This window comes from Calypte anna, chromosome 2 (assembly GCF_003957555.1).
Source record: "Calypte anna isolate BGI_N300 chromosome 2, bCalAnn1_v1.p, whole genome shotgun sequence".
In the NCBI taxonomy this organism is placed as follows: domain Eukaryota; kingdom Metazoa; phylum Chordata; class Aves; order Apodiformes; family Trochilidae; genus Calypte; species Calypte anna.
In genome coordinates, this window is record NC_044245.1 from 35,480,612 (window position 1) to 35,499,614 (window position 19,003).

Here is a 19,003-nt window from a genome sequence, read left to right on the forward strand (position 1 = left end):
CACTCAGGCCTCCTAAGGACATTACCTTTCTTGACTTAATCACTCCCAGTGCTACGTGGCTATTCCCACAACAAACATAACAAGTAGTGGTATCTCTAGTCAGACTCTGGTGCTCTTCTTGCTCATGCCAGGTACTATCTTTCTGCACCAGTGTGCAGACATTCCTCTGCCTAGCAGTAACCCATGGACTCCTGGCAGAGCAGGACTGAACTGCAAGAACTAACAAGCCAAGATTTTTTGCAACAAACTTAACTGTAGGACAAGATTCTGTTACTTGGGCCATACAAGTGCATTCCAAAAGTTAACAAACACTTAATGTCAATGGAGTAATAGACAATAACACAAAATCAGAGCCAGTAGTACACTGAATAGTAGTTTCTGTCAGCCATGATAAAAGCAGAGAAAAAGCTACATCACTTACAGTCTGAGCTCTAAGATTGTCAGCTGCAACAAGAGATGAAATAGAGAACCTCAGGGAGACCAATTATTCTCTTTAAAAGTTAGCTGAGCATCACAATCAGTGCAAGTTGGGCACTGAGTTTCTATACAGTGAGTACATTGTACAAAGAACTGAATGGCAGTGGTTGCTTTGTGATGGCAGCCAAACTGAGCATTCAGCTCCAGCCTGTTTCTTTAAGTGAGTTTTTTTATTTTGGTCTCTTTCTGTTGTTAGTAGTGTGGGTTTTTTAAATGCTTCCCATTAGAAAAATTTATGATCTATTAACCTTGGAAATATCACTAATAAATCCAGTCCTGTTTTCAGCGTATGGGAATGATACTGTCTTTGCAAAAAGAAATGCTTCAAGCAGAAAATGCATGATTTTTTTTCCCTGAAAACACTGTTAAGACCCAGTTAACAAAAACAAATGTAGTAGATGGGAACTCAGTCCTTAAGTCTACATCTTTAATACACTACTTCTATCTGCTGTAGAGGCTGAAAAACAGCCTGTAAAATCATGAAGTGACTATGAATCCAGTGGGGGCTTCAATGCATGAGGCAAATCAGCACTTTTTCACAAGATTCTTCATTTTGGTCCTTACAGGACTTGAACAAGTCTTTAACAACCACACAATGCTGGTGCGATGGTCAGTTAAAAATGAAGTTACTATGATTGAAGACTTCAAAAGACTTCCATGTTTCTGTCAGTATAAAACCCTCAGCTTATTCCTTTCATGCAGAACACCCAAGATTTTAATTCACAAATCTTCGTGATTATGACTTTGAGTAAAAGAAAAAGTATGCCATTTTATCATCAGTGCTACTGTACAATCTGCTACAAGGCCTGGTATACATTCATAAATGTCTTGTTCATCTTACAATTACTTAATTTCAGCATTTAAAGATTCCTCTAATAGCAGTTCTAAAATCCCACTCTGTTCCAATGCTTATGTAAAAGAGAGTTGTACTGGTCCCATTTCTGGAAACCAATTTAGTTTTGCTTAATGCATCATCCTGAATTAAGGTCCATTATCTTCATCATCTGCTACAGGTTAGAACGAGTCAGCCAGTGAAATTCCTGGAAGCACAAAAAAAATAGAATAAAGCCTCATATCAGAATGGACAAGCAGAAGGAATAGAATATAAATATGTATTAACTGCCAGAGGAAATCTACAGGAAATCAGGACTCCCCCAAACCACTTTATTTCATTTTGTTGGGAATGGAAAGGCACAACTGTAAATTCTGGAAACAGTCATTAAAGACATTACTAATAGCCAACAGGAAAAAATAAAAACAATAAAAACAAACAAAAAACAATGAAAGAAGATGGCACAGAGTAGAAATGCCCATTTCTCCTATCTCCCAAATCTAAAGACAATCTCTCTGACTTGCAGCTCTTTCTACTTTCTCTACATTTTCAGTGCTCCTTCCTGAGCATTTCAAAGGCTTGTCAATATGAAGGCTGCACAAAAAAAGAATTTATACATACCTGCTTCTTTCTCTCAGACTGTGGATCAATCATTACATTTACGAGAGAAGGTGTTTGCTTGTCAGCCAAGCTTGCTCTCAGAGCATTCTGCAATTCTTCCGGTGTTTTAACAAAGTATCCTTTACCTCCAAATGCAGACATAATTTTCTCATAGTGTGAATTTGGCAGAAGAGAAACAGGAGGTACACTGTAACAAAGTGAAAAACCTCTGAAGAATTGCCATGAAGAATCGCCACTGACCAATTTAATTACTTCACTGCTGATTTTAAAGTAGAAGATGATTATAATTGTGCTAGCCTGATGAATTCCTCTGGGCTAGAAGAACTGTGTTTCCTTTACCACTTCAGCTATGTTTATAGGGTAGCATACTAATTTTCATCTTTTGGAACAGAGCCTAGTTCTCTTGGTACAAACATCTCAGCTGCAGAAGCAGAAGCCCTGTGTAAACTCTGAACACAAGCTTCAAAAAATTCTGGAGACTATCACAATTTTGGATGTTAGCCCACTATGAATTCTGTACTGTGTGGCCTCAACTGCTGCAGGAACCTGAGACAACCAGTAGTCATCTCTCTGCAGCACTGCTGTATACACAATAGTCTTGAATTAGGTTGGTTGCTTGTTTTTCATAAAACTGATTCTTATTTATAAGAACTTAGCCTAGAACTATGTTCACTTCATGAAAAGTTTCAATCTGGATCACAAAGCTTTAGAGATGAAGAACGTGAGCATTTTGTTCACTTCTTTCTGAATTAACAGGACATACTTTGAAGATGCTCACCATGTAGCAGGATCTCCAAACTTTAACATCTCCTTCCAAGCATCTGCATCCAAACCAGTGTAAATCCCATTGTTGTTTACCACAATAATCAGGATTGGCAAGTTGTGTCTACAAAAAAAAATACACAAGGAAGAATTCTGAAATGCTTGCACCTTTTGTGACGTGTTATAAATGTTACTTTTCCCTAAAAGGAAAAAAATAATTTTAAAAAATCACTTCTACCTGAAACATCATCTACTCATCACCAGTAACACATTGAGTCACAACAGCATAAAAACTACTATGTATATTTTTTGGTTTGGTTTCATACATTCTTAAGAGCATCCTTGGCCTTGTAGTTGCATTGGTCCTGGCAATATATGAAGAGATTCTTCTTGAGCAAAAATCAATTACCTGCAAATAGTTTCCACCTCCATCCCAGAAAATCCAAAAGCACTGTCTCCCTCTATGCAGATGATGCGCTTTTCAGGAGTTCTGTCTTTAGCCACCATTGCAGCTGCTATAGCGAAACCCAACCCAACTCCCATTGTTCCAAAGGTACCTGCATCAAGCCTAAAGGGGAGAAGGCAGAATTACTATCCTATTATCTCTACTCAAACTTTTCAGCTAATCCAGGGTAACTTATGTTTATTTTTAATAATGTGCCATATAGTATTAAAATACCATTTCATAAACAACTGGTGTAAAGAGATGCCAAAGGTATAAACTATTACAAACATTTGATAAGACTACAAAAGTTTGAAGTGATATAAACATACTGAAACTCTAATTAATATTAAGAAGCCTTATGCACTAGTTGCACAATATAGAACTATTCTTGTATGCTTTTATCTGGCATAGTAACAATATTTCAAAACCATTCCATTACTGTACAGATAGACTACAAGAAATCTTCCCATATTTAACTCCTCAAAATATAAGCAGAAGTCTGAAAGCCATCAGTGAAATACTGCCATTCCAACTTGAGTCTTCTGTTCAACTTTTGAAATCAAATTGAGAGCCATAATTAAGTTAGATCATTTCACTCAGAAGCTCATAATGGATACAGAAATACCTAAAGAACTAGATTATTCTAGGGTTAACTTTTCAAATTTGCTTTCAGATACACAATACAATTTGAAAAGACTACCATTGACATTATTATGTTCTTATTTTAAACATGGGCAGAAGATGCAAACTCTTTACCCAACTTTACTGGAAGTATGGATTTTTTTGTTTATTTGGTTGGGGGTTTTTTGCTTGTTTATGAAGAAGTATTTAGGTTCATTTAGGGCTTCAGTGCTGCTTTCACAAGAACTTGCTTCTTCTCTCCTCACTTTCAAGAAACAGTGCTTAAATCCTTCTTATATAAAAACAAGACAATACACTTGAAGTGACATACAAACACTACCAAATTTCATTACCTACATTTTAGGCATGCAAGTTTACATGAAAGTGTGTGGGATATATAATGAAATCCCATTTTTTAATAATATTGAAAAATTAGTTGAATCTTTATAACTTTCCTCTATTTTTAAGTGTATTTCAAAGAAAAACTCTTCATATTAATTCTTTTCAATGTGAGAATTCCAATGATTGCTTTTATTTTAAGTCGTAATTTACCACAGACCCCAGCACAAAAAATAAACATCCAGATCAGGGAATTCCAACAAGATGCTCATCACTTGCTTTCCTCAAAAGAGTGAAAAGCTATCACCATTTGGCTGCAGAGCACACAGACAAGTTGCAGAGACAGGGTATCAGTACATGAGTGGAAAGCTTCCCTTAACCCCTCTCCCAGAATACTAAACTTGTATTTTTTTATTTAGAACTTTAAAAAAAGGATTATAAACATTTTGTATTACCACACATCTCAGCTAAGTGAAAACATTCATAGCTAGATCTAGCCTGCTGAGTCAGCACAAGAAAGAAAATACCACACCTTTGACGGGGATAGTAATTTGGAAGCATAGTTCGTCCAATATCCATGGTGTTTGCTCCCTCACTTACTATGATGCAGTCTTTGGGTATAAGTTCTCTGATGTGATGGAAGACTGTGTAATAATTCATGGGCAGGGTTTTCTGTAATGCTAATCCCTTAAAAATAAGAGATATCAATAACTATGCATAGAATCTGTAATACAGAGCAGAACTTGGCTATCATTGGTACCTGGTAAGGTGAGAAACCTCTTTAACAGAAACACTACCTTCGATCTTTCCTCATTGCTCACAATTTTCTCTCTTAGCTGTTTCCACCACTCTGAATTAGAAGGGTATTTCAATGGTCTTTTGCCAAATTCTTCCAAGAGCTGGAAAAACATTGAAATGTTACCGAGATTTCTTTCAAAATATTAAAAAACAAACCAAATTAAAAAAACACCATCACGAGCATAACACTACCAAGAAAGTTCCCAGCACAATCACAGTAACACTAATCAGAATCTTCAGCTTTTAGTTTGGGAATAGACTGGATGCACAGCAGGAATAACATTGCCTGAAAAATGGTTTTCCTTCAACAGGTTGGTGGGTTTGGGGGGTTTTTTTGTTTCTTTTCTATTTTGTTTGGATTTTTTGTTTGGTTGTGTTTATAACTGGTAATTCACTTTATATAAACAAACAAACAAAAAAAGGTCAAAATAGGAGAATATCTGATATGACATTACCTGCTGTGTCACGGCGTTTATGTCACCAAACAAAGTTGCAGCTGGCCTCACGTTATTCCCCAGCTCCTCTGCACAAATATCAATCTGGATTTCAAAAACAAAGACTACCATTAACTCAAAGATATTAAAGAATTTTTTTCAGTTTAAGTGAGGAACCTTGTCTAGCAACGTCTTCAGATCTTGTTCTGGCTGTACACATAACTTCCTTTGCCTTTCATTGAAATGACATTAAGAAATGCTTTATTCAGAGTAAAATCCTAGAGTACATACCTGTTTTATTAAAAAATCACATCTTTAACATTGACTGTTTGCTCCTTTAAAGCTTTTACAGACAGTATAGTACATTAGTAGAATATTAAGGAGAAGGTGGTGATTTTAGTGGCAATCATACAAGAACTAAAAATCTAGGCTTAGGTACACCCTTAAAGCCTATACACAGTCATAAATTCTCTTACTGAGAAATATTTGTGTGCATTCCTTGGCAGTAAGAATTTGACTAGTATGAAGAAACTGAGGAATAAATTAAAAACATTGAAGGAACTTCCCCACTTTCTTAATCAGTGATGTATGAGACCTCTAAAGTTACACGGAATGCTAACCAGATCACATAGACTGTGAAGTGAATTAGTATTTTAATACTAATCCTTGACAGTGAAAGTACAACTCTTAAGACAGAAAAAATAATTTTCTTGATGTTCTTTAGAAAAAGGAAACACAAAAGATGAATTATTATATAAGCCAAAAGGAATCCTAACTTAAAAATTATGTTATTCCTCTGGATAAGATACAAAATTTGAAAGCTGAGATTATGCCCCAGGTCACTAAAGGCAGGACAGACAGAACATTGAATCAACTACTACTCTTCAATCACTGACAAAGGGAAAAGATTAAAATCTTTTATAAGATTTATAAGGATATAAACAATTTTACAATCTTTCCACAAGATAGCAGATCACCAAATATATTTTGTAGTTAAACAGCCTTTTTTTCTATTTTCTTAATAACATTCCCAGTGAGTGAGCTTTTATAATCAATGACTCAATCTGGAAGTAATTCTTTGTTAAAAAAATCCAGCAGAAAGCAGTTACAGTATGAAAGGCTTCACAATTTCAAGGCAATTTCCTTTCAATTGTGTAAACTCCAAATCATACAAGTATCATGAGTCTAATCCTTTATTAGTCAGCTACATAGAAATGTCTGTCCTCATTGCAGCAGCACCAATTCCTTGACAGCTAGAAAAACGTTGTAACTATTTTTAGGAAAAATAAGTAAAATAAGTAATTAAAGAAATCAGGACTATTTCTGACAAATTACAGTAACTATATGCACTGTAATTCATTGTCCATAGGACATTATAAGGTACATGAATTACACTACCAAAATAATTTACACTTGTTCTAAGCAGTGCTAGAACAAAGTGGATTTTCTTCAAGTGAGAATAATTTTCCTGTTTACCTGAATAACCTTTACATCTTGTCGAAACCTTGGTGGAAGACCAAAATGCAAAATCCAGTTCAACCTTGCACCAAGCAAGATGATTACATCAGCATGCTGTAATGCTCTAATAAAGGGACATAAGAGAAATGGATAAAGAGGAATTATTATTACATTAATTAGTGTTTTCAAAATTAGAAGTAATCCTAACCACAATGGAAAACACCAGAATATCATCCTTTCCTTTCTCTAAGCTGCTTTCTTAGCCCCCAAACTGATTATCCTTTTTCACAGCAAATCACCAAGCCATTCTTGAGTTTAGTAACACAAGAAGAAAATTAATTACTATTTTCCTAATACACTGTGTTTGGGAAAGGAATCACTACACTAGGAGGCTACCAAGATGCTATAACAACACTGAGGTTAAAGCAAAAGACTCACTACTGTGATACTGACAACAAATTCAGATTGCTGTGGATCTCTCAGTTTAGACACCTGTTAATTTCCTTTCAGCTGGGTACAATGTTTGGTATATTCTTTTATTCTCTATCTTTCCCAGCTGCATGCTTAATAGTGATAAAGCTAAGATGCTCAACAACATACAATATTTTAATCTCCAAGTATGTAAAAGCTCCATCTACAAGCTGTCTGTGCATATTTTTGTCTAGGACAGTTCCTACAGTTCGTTCACATTAATCCTGCCAAAGGCAAAAAAGAGCTTTTATAAGTTAAACACAGCCCTTCAGTGTAGCTTTAAATACCTTATTTTTCTTTTTAAATAAACTGTAATTCAGTGATGGTGATTGCAAACAGCATGCAGAGACAACAAAACTTCCAATGCAATGTGCACATCTTAAGCTTCTATTTCTGGTGTTAAAATAAAAAGCTAGTAGTTTTTGGAGTGCACTAAGTTCAATGCTTAACATAAACTGTTCACCAATTTCCTTTTACCTTAGGAATACATACTAACAACATTGATACATCTACTTGCCCTAGGTTTCAGTTACAGAATATCATCTTTCACAGTGTCTTCCTGGCCAGCATTCTATACATTGACAGAAGTGATCCACCTACATCTGTCATTTCTTTCCAAGATCTTCAGTGCTCTAAAGCGAGGTGCAAAATGTGGTTCAAAGATTTTTATTGTATGCATTTTGTCTCCCCTGACATCTGTAGACCACCTTAAATCCTAGTTGTTTTCTCAGATGTTAGTATTAGAAGCCTTGCTTTATATTTACGTTGATCTTGCTGCAGCTACACAATTTGGATGGTCATCAGGAACAACTCCTTTTGCCATTGGTGTAGGCAGAAAAGGCAGTCCACACAGGTCCACCAACTTTCTGATGTTGTTTTCAGCATGTGAATAAGCAGCACCTAAGTGAAATGAAAGAGACTGCTTAATACTACAGACATGTGCTGTATTTGCTTGAACTTCAATTAACCTGATTATGTTATTGGCAGAAAGAATATTAGTTCCCATTATGCAAGCTGCTTATTATTTTATATTCTGAAGAATTTAGAACATAACATGCCAAACTACAAGTATTTGGCTTAAAACTTCCCATATTTTTGACAAACATTTTTTTAAGAGTTCAGCTGAACTATATAGCTATTTCTGTAAAGCAGTGCAGGGAAAAACAGTAGATTTTGTTTATCTAAAACGACAATTTTGAGTGGGTGAAGTTCAGTATTATGAGACAGAGACTTCTGCAAGAGCAACAGGAGATGAACTGTGTGTGTTGTTTCCTGTCATTTTTAACTTGCCCCCACCCCCTGCCAATATCACTGTAACTCATGCTCTGTAAACACCTGCCCTAACAGATCTACTGTAAGCTTTTAATGAAAAAAAGAGAAGCTCAAGAAGGATTTTGTAAAGTTATGTGTTTGCGCATACATTTAACGTCACACTAGCTTCTGTACAAGGCTGCTGAGTTAAGGTTGCCCAGGCAATCTAGAATAACTGACTGGTATTTCTTCCAAAAATTCTTCTAACAACAATATGTAGTAAAAAGTTCAGACACATTTGTTAAGTAGATTCTCAATTGCTGACATCAACAAAACATAATACTATAAATTTTTTTATTTTCTACCTTTCACTTTCAAAGAACACCCTTTGGTACATGTTATATCAAGCCAGAGAGAGGAAAAATACACAACCCCCCTGATCTACCTTTTGTCTACTATTTCATTACCTAATCAGTAAGATGCAACTCATATCAATCATTTCAATCCCTGACTAATTAAACACAGAACCCACATGTAGAGGAAAGCAGCCCGAGTGAAACAAGTTGGCTATTTTATGAGGACAATCAAACATTGGAATAGTGTCCCAAGGAAAGTGGTGGATTCCCCCACTTCAGACAAAGTATTAAGTCTCAGTTTGATGGGGTACTGAGACGTATCATATAAACAATATTAAAAGAGTTACCCCAGATGATCTTTGAGGTCCTTTCCAACCTGACATTCCATGATTCTATGATTCAATTCTGTTCCTAGCAGACCTGTTTTCTCAACAGAAACGCCAGTACAGTGACTAACATTCCACAGTGAGGGACAAAATAAGCAAACTACCACAGAGGGTAATTATCCTGTATCTTTAGGGACCCCTGTGCTTCTGGAATGAAATACAAAGTACAACAAAGTCTGTAAAAAAGCAGTAACAGCAATAACTTGCCATGTTGCTTCATGTCTCCACACAGGTAGGCTGGCACTTTCAGTAAGTCGAAATGGAAAACTGACCTTTGTTTATTCTTATTTTTGCTGCATATGCTGGAGCATCAAACACAGAGTATCACTTCTGTATTCTAACAGAGTTTGTTTGGAATTTCAGAAGTAATCCCCTGCTATTGGCTCTAGGCTTAAGGCAGTGGTTATCCAATATTTTTCTACTTAAACTTTTATTTTATCTTAAGATGAAAAACTCAACAGTTACACAAAAGAATATAAACATCCTAAACCCAGAACAGATTCACTTTGGCCTTTGTTCTTGTCCAGAACTTCTCCATTTCCAAGTCACATCAAAGCATGCTACCTTTGCCAATGATCAGCAGAGGCTGCTTGGAATGAGCAATGATACAGAGTGCTTTGGATACAGCAGATTGTTCAGCTGTGCTGACAGGAGGTGGCAGACAACATTCCATGTACCTGAAAGTCAAGCAAAACAAGAGAGGCTCTTAAAAACTTCAACACAAGAAACTGTGAAACAGAAAACCTATTATTTAGCTTAAAAGAGCAGCTGCTACACACCACATTACTTAGAGCATTTATCAGAACAGGACCTTTTTTTTTTTTAAACAGGCTTCGAAATTTTCTTTGCATGTTTCTTTACCATTAAAGGTAGTGTTGTTCCAGAGACTTACGAAGTTACATCACTGTATTACCATCATATTAATTCATTCCTTTTTGCACATTGCATTGAAAACTATAATCTCTAACATCATAATAACAATCCGCTATGATCAAATGTTACATTTAGAGCCTGGATTTTTAGTATCATTTAAACCTTGTGAGAAATTATTTTATCTATTGTTTGTTGGTATTTTTCTTGTTTTGAGAAAATAAAAAAGGAATTTGAAAATTTTTTATTCATTTTCTTGAAAAATAATTAATATAATCTTTACGCACTTGACAGAGCTCTTATTCACCTGAAGATTCACAAAATCCCCTGGGATGTCAATATAGCAGGCACCTGGACGACCATATATGCTGGTTCTTACAGCCTAGAAACAGATAATGTTAAACCACTGCTTAAAAGGATTTTTTAAATCCTTGTGTGCAAAACCCAAGAAAACCCTTCTCTGAGCAGAGAAGGAACACAGTTTCATATTGCTGAACAATCACAGGGAAAGCCCCTCTTGATTTATACTAATAAATTGAAGTTCTGATAACTATTCACATTTTCCCCTATATGCCAGCTGAAGGCTTTCAGTAGATGCACAGTCTTAGATGACAATTTTTTTTGTTTAATTTGCAATGAGACAACTGCATTATTACCTTTAGTGTTTGGAAATACAAAATTAAACTTTCATAGTGAATTCTATTTATAGCAGCACAGAGAAAAACTAAGACAACCCAGGCTTCTATTTTCTATTACTTTTGATTCCAGTTATTCTATTACAGGTATGTGCTCTGCTGAATTTGCACTTCTGGAAACAGTATTGCTGACATAGCTGGGGTTGCTACTTCTGTAAAGCTCTCTGCAACACTGAGATAAGGATGTGCTTTGTCTCAGTCTCAAAAAAACCCACCAAAACAACAACCAAGTCCAAAATCCATAGACAACCATCTCCATTGCTACCCCCCCAAATATGGTTCACAAAGTGAAAGTAGTGAAAGAGCTGAAGTTTGTAGTTCTACATATCTAGTTACTATACCTCTCTCCAAAAGCATTTCTTTCATAAAATTTTTCCACCTCTTACTGAAGCTAACAAAACACATGGCAGGGATGAGTAAGCATCAGACTGGACCAGAATCTATTTTTAACCTGTTCCTGTTCACAGGAAAAATCTCCCTGGTTGTTAATTTACGGAATCAACCATCACCTGCAGGATCAAACTATTTATAGTAACAGTTATACAAGAAATTAAACCCTCAGGGCTCATACAGTAGGACAAAGTTACTCCATGTCCTGTTGCTTATAGATTATTTTTCCATACCTTCTCAATAACAGCAGGAATAACTTCTAGGCTGCTTGGACGGACAGACAGTTTGTTGTAGAGCCTACCAGCTTCAACCTGAATAAATGCATATAACCATTACATTGATTTATCAAAGTGATTTGCTCATTTCCATCTCATTTTAACATGACTAAAATGGGAAAAAAAAAGCCAAATGGAAACCAGTAAGTTGAGAACTCCCACATAAGAAAAATGCAACTCCTCAGCTGGTGGAAACTGTCAAAGCCAGATTAACTTCACTGAGCACTTAGGTATCTTTTTCCACAAAGTGGTTGTGCATCTCTTGGAAAGTTTATTTTGTATTCTTTCATCTCAGAAAAGTCAGACAACAGTAGCTTATACCAGCTGGGAACCTAAAGTAGAGCATAAGTTCTAACTGCTGACAAAGACATTCCAGATAATTTGCTGTATTTCCGCAATGACAAGCTTACACCAGTAGATGGAGCAAATCAACAGCAATACAAGATGCTAGGAAACGTCACTCTGATTGTTAAATGTTACACAAACGAAGAAACACCAATTAATTAATGAAAAAAATTTTTGTACAAAGTTATATGTCTGTGTACCTGGGGGAATTCTTGGAAAGCACCCATGGTTTCCTGATTTCTGTCAGAAGAGCCTCCAATAACAATCAAAGGCCTAGAAAAGCATATTAAAAAAACCACAACAAAACAAAACACACACACAAAAACAACAAAACCCACGTTAAACTTGCATATATTTTTAAAGCTGCAATCACAACAGTAAACTCTCATGATGCTCAAATGCCACTGCTCTTGGAATGTTTAGTACCTACAGCATCCACAGATCTCAACAAGAACAGAAAGAGACCAGCACACTAGAGGAGTGCATCATTAAGTATCAGCTGGTAGACCTCCTACCAATCTCTGGGTCACTAGTCTTAGGACAGTATGGGTCTATCTATGAGCCACATCTAGCACATAAACTTGAAAACCAAGTCATATTGCTAGCAATTTTCATTAAAGTTTGATAAGATGGGTGACAAGATGTTTTGAGAGGAATTGCAACAGCTAATCTAAAGAGTACTGAGATCTTTGTTCATAAGAGGCATTGTAATGTGCACAAATACTAGAGCTAAGAACCACAGTAGGAAACAATCCTTTCAGAGGGAACAGATTTTCTTTGCAGACAGTTTGGAACACAGCAGAAATTAGCAGAGTATCTGACAACACTTCTCCCTGCATTCAGTTTTTAGTCTATATAAAAACACAAACCAAAACAGAACCCAAAAAAACAGACACCAAAGAGACAAACAAAAATTTAAGATGTCTACAAGTTCTTAAATTAGTTTGTGGCTATTTCAGAAAAGCAGCACTGGTTTACATTCCACAGCAACACATTTTGATTGTAATTTCCACAAAATGCAATAAATTACTTTCCCATTGTGAATGATTATTGGCCTTTTATTCTGTTTGCAGGTCAAACTCAAACTCCTTAAAATGTTAAATGCTAACTTGAGAAAGCTTACTTAATAATCTGCTCATTCATGCACAGTAAACTATGCATGACCACAGAAATACTGGGTCAATAGCTTTCTAACCTTCTTTCCTAAACAATTTTATCTTCAGATAATTTGAAACATTTATAGTGTTCTCAATGCATAATGGTAAATCTAATTACTCATAAAATTTACGGAAATATGTTTGTAGATCTACTTCATAAGCAGGCCATTCCTCTGCCACAAATCAAAAATCTCAGTTATAAACCCCTGACACAGTGAGATGAGAACTTCAGGCTGTATCTTACCACTATGAAAAATCCTTATGGAAAATCCATTTGGAGTATAGACTAGATATTTTATTCTGCTGATTCTCTTCCCTCAGCAAAACGATTATAATGACCCAGAATTAGCCAGCCTGTTTCACTTGCCTTCCTTTCACTTACCATTTTAAAATTTATTTAAATGTTTCATTGAATGAAATAACTACTACTTCCCCATACTGAAATATAATAAAGACAACACTCTACACTTATGAAAACCAACTTTTCACAGCAAGCTGTATTTAATCAGTGCAACCAAACCCCTCATTGTGTACTGTCTTTTCAGGTCCTTCCCTTTTCTTGAGCTACTGCAGTGACATTCATTCTCCATTGAAAAAAAAGTGGCCAAAGACTTTGTCTTTGGAAGTCAGCCTTCTTACTAAATTGTCAAATACTCTGCCAAACTAGATAAATCATCTCCTTCACCTTTTTGCCAAGAGCACAGGTTTATGCAAGGCTGAGCTCATCTCAGACAAAACTCCCTTTATGAGAAAATGGAAATGCCTCCTGCAAATCCATAAGCAAGTGCCACAAATGTTTCTTTCTTATAATCAAATCCATGACTGTTCAAAAGCAAGGTTTTTCTAGAACCTTTTTTTAAACCACAGGTCACCTGGGGACAGCAAAACTTTAGTCAGTAACTCATCTCTATAATTCTTACCTTTCCTACTATTGAGCTTCCCTTGCCCATCAGCCACAGCTCATCTAATGCTCCACATCATATGCACTTTTTTATCACCAGAGCTTCTACCCAAATACCTCATACAGCTTTCTGAGCAGCTTTCAATAGCAGACCAGCTAAAGCTGCCAAATCCCAGAGAAGGCTTGTGGGAGTAAGTGCTATCACTCTGTACATCATTTAATTCAATACTTAATTACTGCTCTAAATGTGTGCGTGGGGAGCAAATATGGATTTTAACAATCCAGTTGTCATCTTGTTCCCTTATGAAATACAGTCAGTTGAAGGCAATGCAGATTTAAATTTGAAAAAAACTCTTAGACCCTCCATGATCAATAAAGCATTACTAGATGAGTATTGACTTAATTTTCAAATGTATCCATACAACCAAGTATACAGATGGATTTTCTTCCATTATATGTGTGATGGAGATTTTTTCCCATGCAAATACACAAAATGAACCTAAATTACTTTTAGGGCTAGTAATGAAGAATTCCCTCTCAATATCCACAATAAACAAACAAACAAAAAAAGTCCTATACAAAATACTATAGAGTTCAACAGCTGCAACAAACAGCAACAATAATTAGAATTTTAAAAGGGAAATGTTGTTAAATTACCAGCAGTTTATGGTTGCATTTGCCATCCCACCAAGGGCATGTAAAAATCCTGGACCAGACACTACAAGACATACTCCTGGTCTAGAGGAAAACAAAACAAAATGAGACAGAAAGAACAGGAAAGTGAACACAAAGAACACTGAATAAACCACCAACAACATTTAGTAAGATGCTGAAACATAAAATGATTAAGTTTAACTCATCTCACCAAAAGGCATGAATGGCAAGGGGTTTGTATGAACAACTAAAAATAGATGGAAAAATCAAAAATCATTTAGCTATAGAAACTTAATGGAAAAAGCAAGTGGACAGTTGTTAAGTGCCACCTGCACAGTGGCACAGTGGTCTGCAACATATACAGGCTCACCATAATGCAGCTCCTTACTCCTTTTATTGCATTTACTTTGTTATACAGCATTTCTATGCAATTTGGGAAGCCAGTTGCAGTTTTCCGAGTTCCACTTTAGCACTAGATACCAATGAAGAAAGCCCATAAAGGAACAAGTGCATCTGACTCAAAACATTTTATTATAGTGTAATTCAAGCAGAGGCACTTTTTATTTCAGGTAATGATAAAAAAAAATAAAATCACAATTCTCAATCACTGAGAATTCTTGTTACATATCAGAAAAAAAAAAAAATCTGCTAACTTCCTGGGATTATTTAAAGGAACAAACCCCACAAAACTATGTAACACAGGTGCCATGCTTGCAGACAGAATAAGGAATGATCATCTGCCTCACTGCGTCTGCAATTGTGAGCAAGTGGACACCAGATGTTTACTTTAGAAAAGTATGTATGGCATACCAAAGAAGCCCTCCTCAAGTCACAGGCCCCAGAATGTTTCCCAACAACATTAAGAACAAAATCAGTAGAAAAGAGAAAAAAGAGAATTTTGTGCCAGAAACAGCACAGGAGAGACTGTACGGTTATGCAGATTCTCTCTATTGATAAGGTATTGTTTGCTGAATCATACATCCAGATGATGACATTAAGGTAAAGGAGATTCACCAAGTTGCAACAACCAATAGTGATATGATTTCTGCCCCTCCTACCAGTAGAGTTAAACTGTTCAGAAATTAAAACCTGCTTGGTCCTACCCTGAATCATAGCAACAGAAATATTGATAACCATTACTGACAGTTTTTTTTAAAATACGTGTTCCATTTTAACCACCCTACATCTGCATGTAGTGAAATGAGGCAACCAGGTGCCACTAATTCCCAGGGAGTGGCATGAGCTTGTGTTAAGCCCACCTGTGCCTGATTAGGGTGGGCCCCCCACTGCGTATGAGCAGGATTAGGGGGCCAATAAAAGGTGAGGCTTGAAGCACAGGCTCAGCTCACTCCTGAGCATGCCTGCAGAGAGGTCAGGTGCTTCACTGCACTACCTTCATTGCTCCACTGGCGCTCATCACCCTTAGGGTGAGGCTCTGAGGAGTCTCAAACCCACGGCCTCAGTATTGCTCGGGGTGTCTGTATAACTGCGTGCTAGCTGGCTGCACCACTCAAGCCTCACCCTCATTGCTCCACTAGAGCTCATCGCCATCAGGGTGAGGCTCCTTTTATTGGCCCCCTAATCCTGCTCATGCGCAGTGGGGGCCCACCCTAATCAGGCACAGGTGGGCTTAACACAAGCTTATGCCACTCCCTGGGAATTAGTAGCACCTGGTTGCCTCATTTCACTACATCTGCACACACTAAAGCCACTCAAAACCAGCTCCAAAACAGAAAAAAAATCCCCAACTTTTAACTGTTGTGTCTAATACTTAAAATGTTACACTATTATAAATGTTAATAATTATGGAATGTACCTGCCAGTCAAATATCCAACAGCAGATGCAGCATAACAGGCCTATTGAAAACATTGGAGTTAATTATACAGTTATTAATATGTATTCATTGCATGTTATCTTGTATATAACTTTCAACTAAAATGCAGAAAATAAGCAGGTACAGATTTAATAAGCAAAATGAACAGAACGTAAAAAACTTCTGCATTCTACTGCCTTTAAGAGTAACATCAAAGAGGGAGTTACAAGAGAAAGGCAACAAACAGAAATCTGGTCATCTCAAGAACGACTCCTCATATTTCAGAAATTAGGCAAAAGGTTGAATCACACACTGAAGAGCTTCATCAGAAGATTAGGGTTTGTCTTTTAAAAGCAGAGATGCTTAAGTACTTCTCACTCTACTTCTAGTACCACACTTAGCTTTAGCTACGTTAACGTTTTAAGGAAAAATTGCATTTTGAATAATTTTACAAAAGTAATGCCTACAACATGTATTAACATAGCTTAGCAGCTGTATTATTGAGTATATTTTTATGCTATTCCTGTAGTAGTAATAAACATTCAGATATAAAGTTCACCTGGTAACAAGACTACATGCGATCAAGAAAAAGCAGGTTACAGGATACCCAAGAACTCCAAAGGATTCACACAGTTCACATATTGCCAGCTACCTCCCTCAGCTTCTTGCACTTAAGTTTTGAATTTGGCAAGTTCTAAGACAATTACAAAAGAACTTTTTCCCATTAAGTAAGTTCCTGGCCTTGTAGCCTGCCTCTTTCCTTTTGAAATAGAGTTGAGATTTCAGTTTTTGTTTTTATTTAAGTACTGCTGTGGTAAGAAGAATTAGCAACACAAAAGCTTCTTCTGAAAGTTTACAAAGCTACTACACTACCTTAATCCTAGCTAACACAACATGAGAGCAAGTCTCAGGTTAAGTAAGTGAAAACACAGACATCCTCATGAGCTTACATCCTCATGCTCCTACATACACAGACTGCTAAAAACTTGGGGCTTAGCAGAGGAGTAACAAGCAGCCCTTATTATCTTTGCAGCACAAGGATAGGGAATTGTTGAGAAAAAGTATAATGACATGAAAAATCTCTTTCTACTTTTCATAAGCATCTGACATGGAGAAGAAAAAATGATGCTAATAATCCAGAATTAGAAAACAATTTGATGCCAATTTGTGCGCCCTTAGAAATCTTTGGAGTAGGTGTTTATAAAAATCTTGTTAATGGAGCTCAAAACATGGTGTTGCGTTTCCATGGCAATCATTTTTAGGAGTGGCAAAATAAAGCAGAACATAAAATTTGAGTTCATCTACAGACATTACCATTAAAACATCTACTGCTTCATTCTGCAAGGAAGCAACATGCATTTAGAGGAGACGGGATTGTGACCGATTCTGAATTTACATTAAAAAAATAAAATCTTTCTTGTGTGAACACTAAGAACAAAAACTCGTTTTATTTATCAACCTTGTACACCCACCACTAAAATATTGGTAATGGCATTCAGCTGTTAAGGTTACAACAGAGCTCATCAGCTGTAACTCAGACAGACAAGACTGTCTGCCAGTTACCACCAAACTCACTCTCAGCACTGGGAAGAAATGCAGGAGGTCCAAAAGCAGACACTGAACTCAAAGTGTGCAGCCACCTGTGAGGACTGGGTTTGGACTTTAGAGATCTGTTGTTCTCACACAAGTAGAAGGACACTAAGCAGGGTTTAATTAAAACTAGTCTGTTTTCAACTTTTTCATAAGCAAACTAATACAACATAGCTAGTGAGCAATGATTCCCCATTTTTGTACCTAGTGGCCCAGTTAATATAGTACTGCCACTCCTAGGAGCAGGCTTGAAGCCATTATATGTTAACTGTACCTAATGCTAAATGTTCTTGTTGGGCTTGTAATCAAGTTGTTACTAGGCTGTATGAACCTGAGCTTGGTACATGATGTTTTTTGTTACAACATACAAGTGCAGTCCTTGAAAACACAGACACAAGTTTAAAGCAGCAGACAAACTACAGGCCACTGAAAAAATCAACTTTGAGAGCTACAAAGACCCAACTTTTGCTTTGGGAAAAGCAGCAATGACTAAGCAAGGCAGAAAAAAACCCAAAAAACTAAATCCAGACCAGAAAACAACTAACAGATGTGCAAGAGGACAAGGCACCTGTCTTGTGTAGAAAAAAGAATTGTCCACTTTGGTTCCACCTGCCCTTACTGAAGTGTTCTTGAGTCTGATTCCCTCGACAGCTAGCACCATGAACTACAATGTATCATATCCTCATGACTAGCTTAGGATAAGATTATCAAGAAGAGATCGCTTTGAATAGGTAGTGATAATTACCATTAACGATTAAGAACATTAGCAATGTGTGCTGTAAATGAATAAACCATGTAGCAAAGTACCCATTTTTTAGTAAAAGGGTTTTCTGAAGTTTAACACTGATCTGTGTTATCAGTCTTCTAAACAACCACAGCAACCACTAATTACCCAGGGATGGTTAGACAAAACACAAACCCCTATCACACCCCTACCAAGTTGCAGCACAACTATTAAACGTTCAAGGGGCATATAGGGCATGCATTAAATTACTTCTACTGAACTTATGTCATATTACAGGCTGCTGGAGATGAGCTAACAGATACTGGTAGTACTACTT

General features: G+C 36.5%; 1 protein-coding gene across 6 annotated transcripts in view; it reads right to left on the reverse strand.

Annotated features, from left to right (window-relative positions):
* HACL1 (2-hydroxyacyl-CoA lyase 1) overlaps positions 1 to 19,003 on the reverse strand; it is a 20,964-nt gene continuing 1,961 nt past the window's right edge. For 2 of the 6 annotated variants that reach the window (XM_030445823.1, XM_030445824.1), the window contains exons 3-17: positions 16,355 to 16,395; positions 14,542 to 14,622; positions 12,027 to 12,099; positions 11,440 to 11,517; positions 10,409 to 10,503; positions 9,816 to 9,928; positions 8,023 to 8,158; positions 6,806 to 6,911; positions 5,351 to 5,434; positions 4,895 to 4,996; positions 4,630 to 4,784; positions 3,102 to 3,260; positions 2,709 to 2,816; positions 1,931 to 2,117; positions 1 to 1,517 (exon numbers count right to left, since the gene is read on the reverse strand). In XM_030445823.1, coding sequence (XP_030301683.1) covers positions 1,485 to 1,517; positions 1,931 to 2,117; positions 2,709 to 2,816; positions 3,102 to 3,260; positions 4,630 to 4,784; positions 4,895 to 4,996; positions 5,351 to 5,434; positions 6,806 to 6,911; positions 8,023 to 8,158; positions 9,816 to 9,928; positions 10,409 to 10,503; positions 11,440 to 11,517; positions 12,027 to 12,099; positions 14,542 to 14,622; positions 16,355 to 16,395 — 1,551 coding nt within the window. In that variant the 3' untranslated portion in view covers positions 1 to 1,484. The remainder of the gene's footprint in view (positions 1,518 to 1,930; positions 2,118 to 2,708; positions 2,817 to 3,101; positions 3,261 to 4,629; positions 4,785 to 4,894; positions 4,997 to 5,350; positions 5,435 to 6,805; positions 6,912 to 8,022; positions 8,159 to 9,815; positions 9,929 to 10,408; positions 10,504 to 11,439; positions 11,518 to 12,026; positions 12,100 to 14,541; positions 14,623 to 16,354; positions 16,396 to 19,003) is intronic. The other 4 variants (XM_030445826.1, XM_030445827.1, XM_030445828.1 and 1 more) reach the window with 4 other exon arrangements.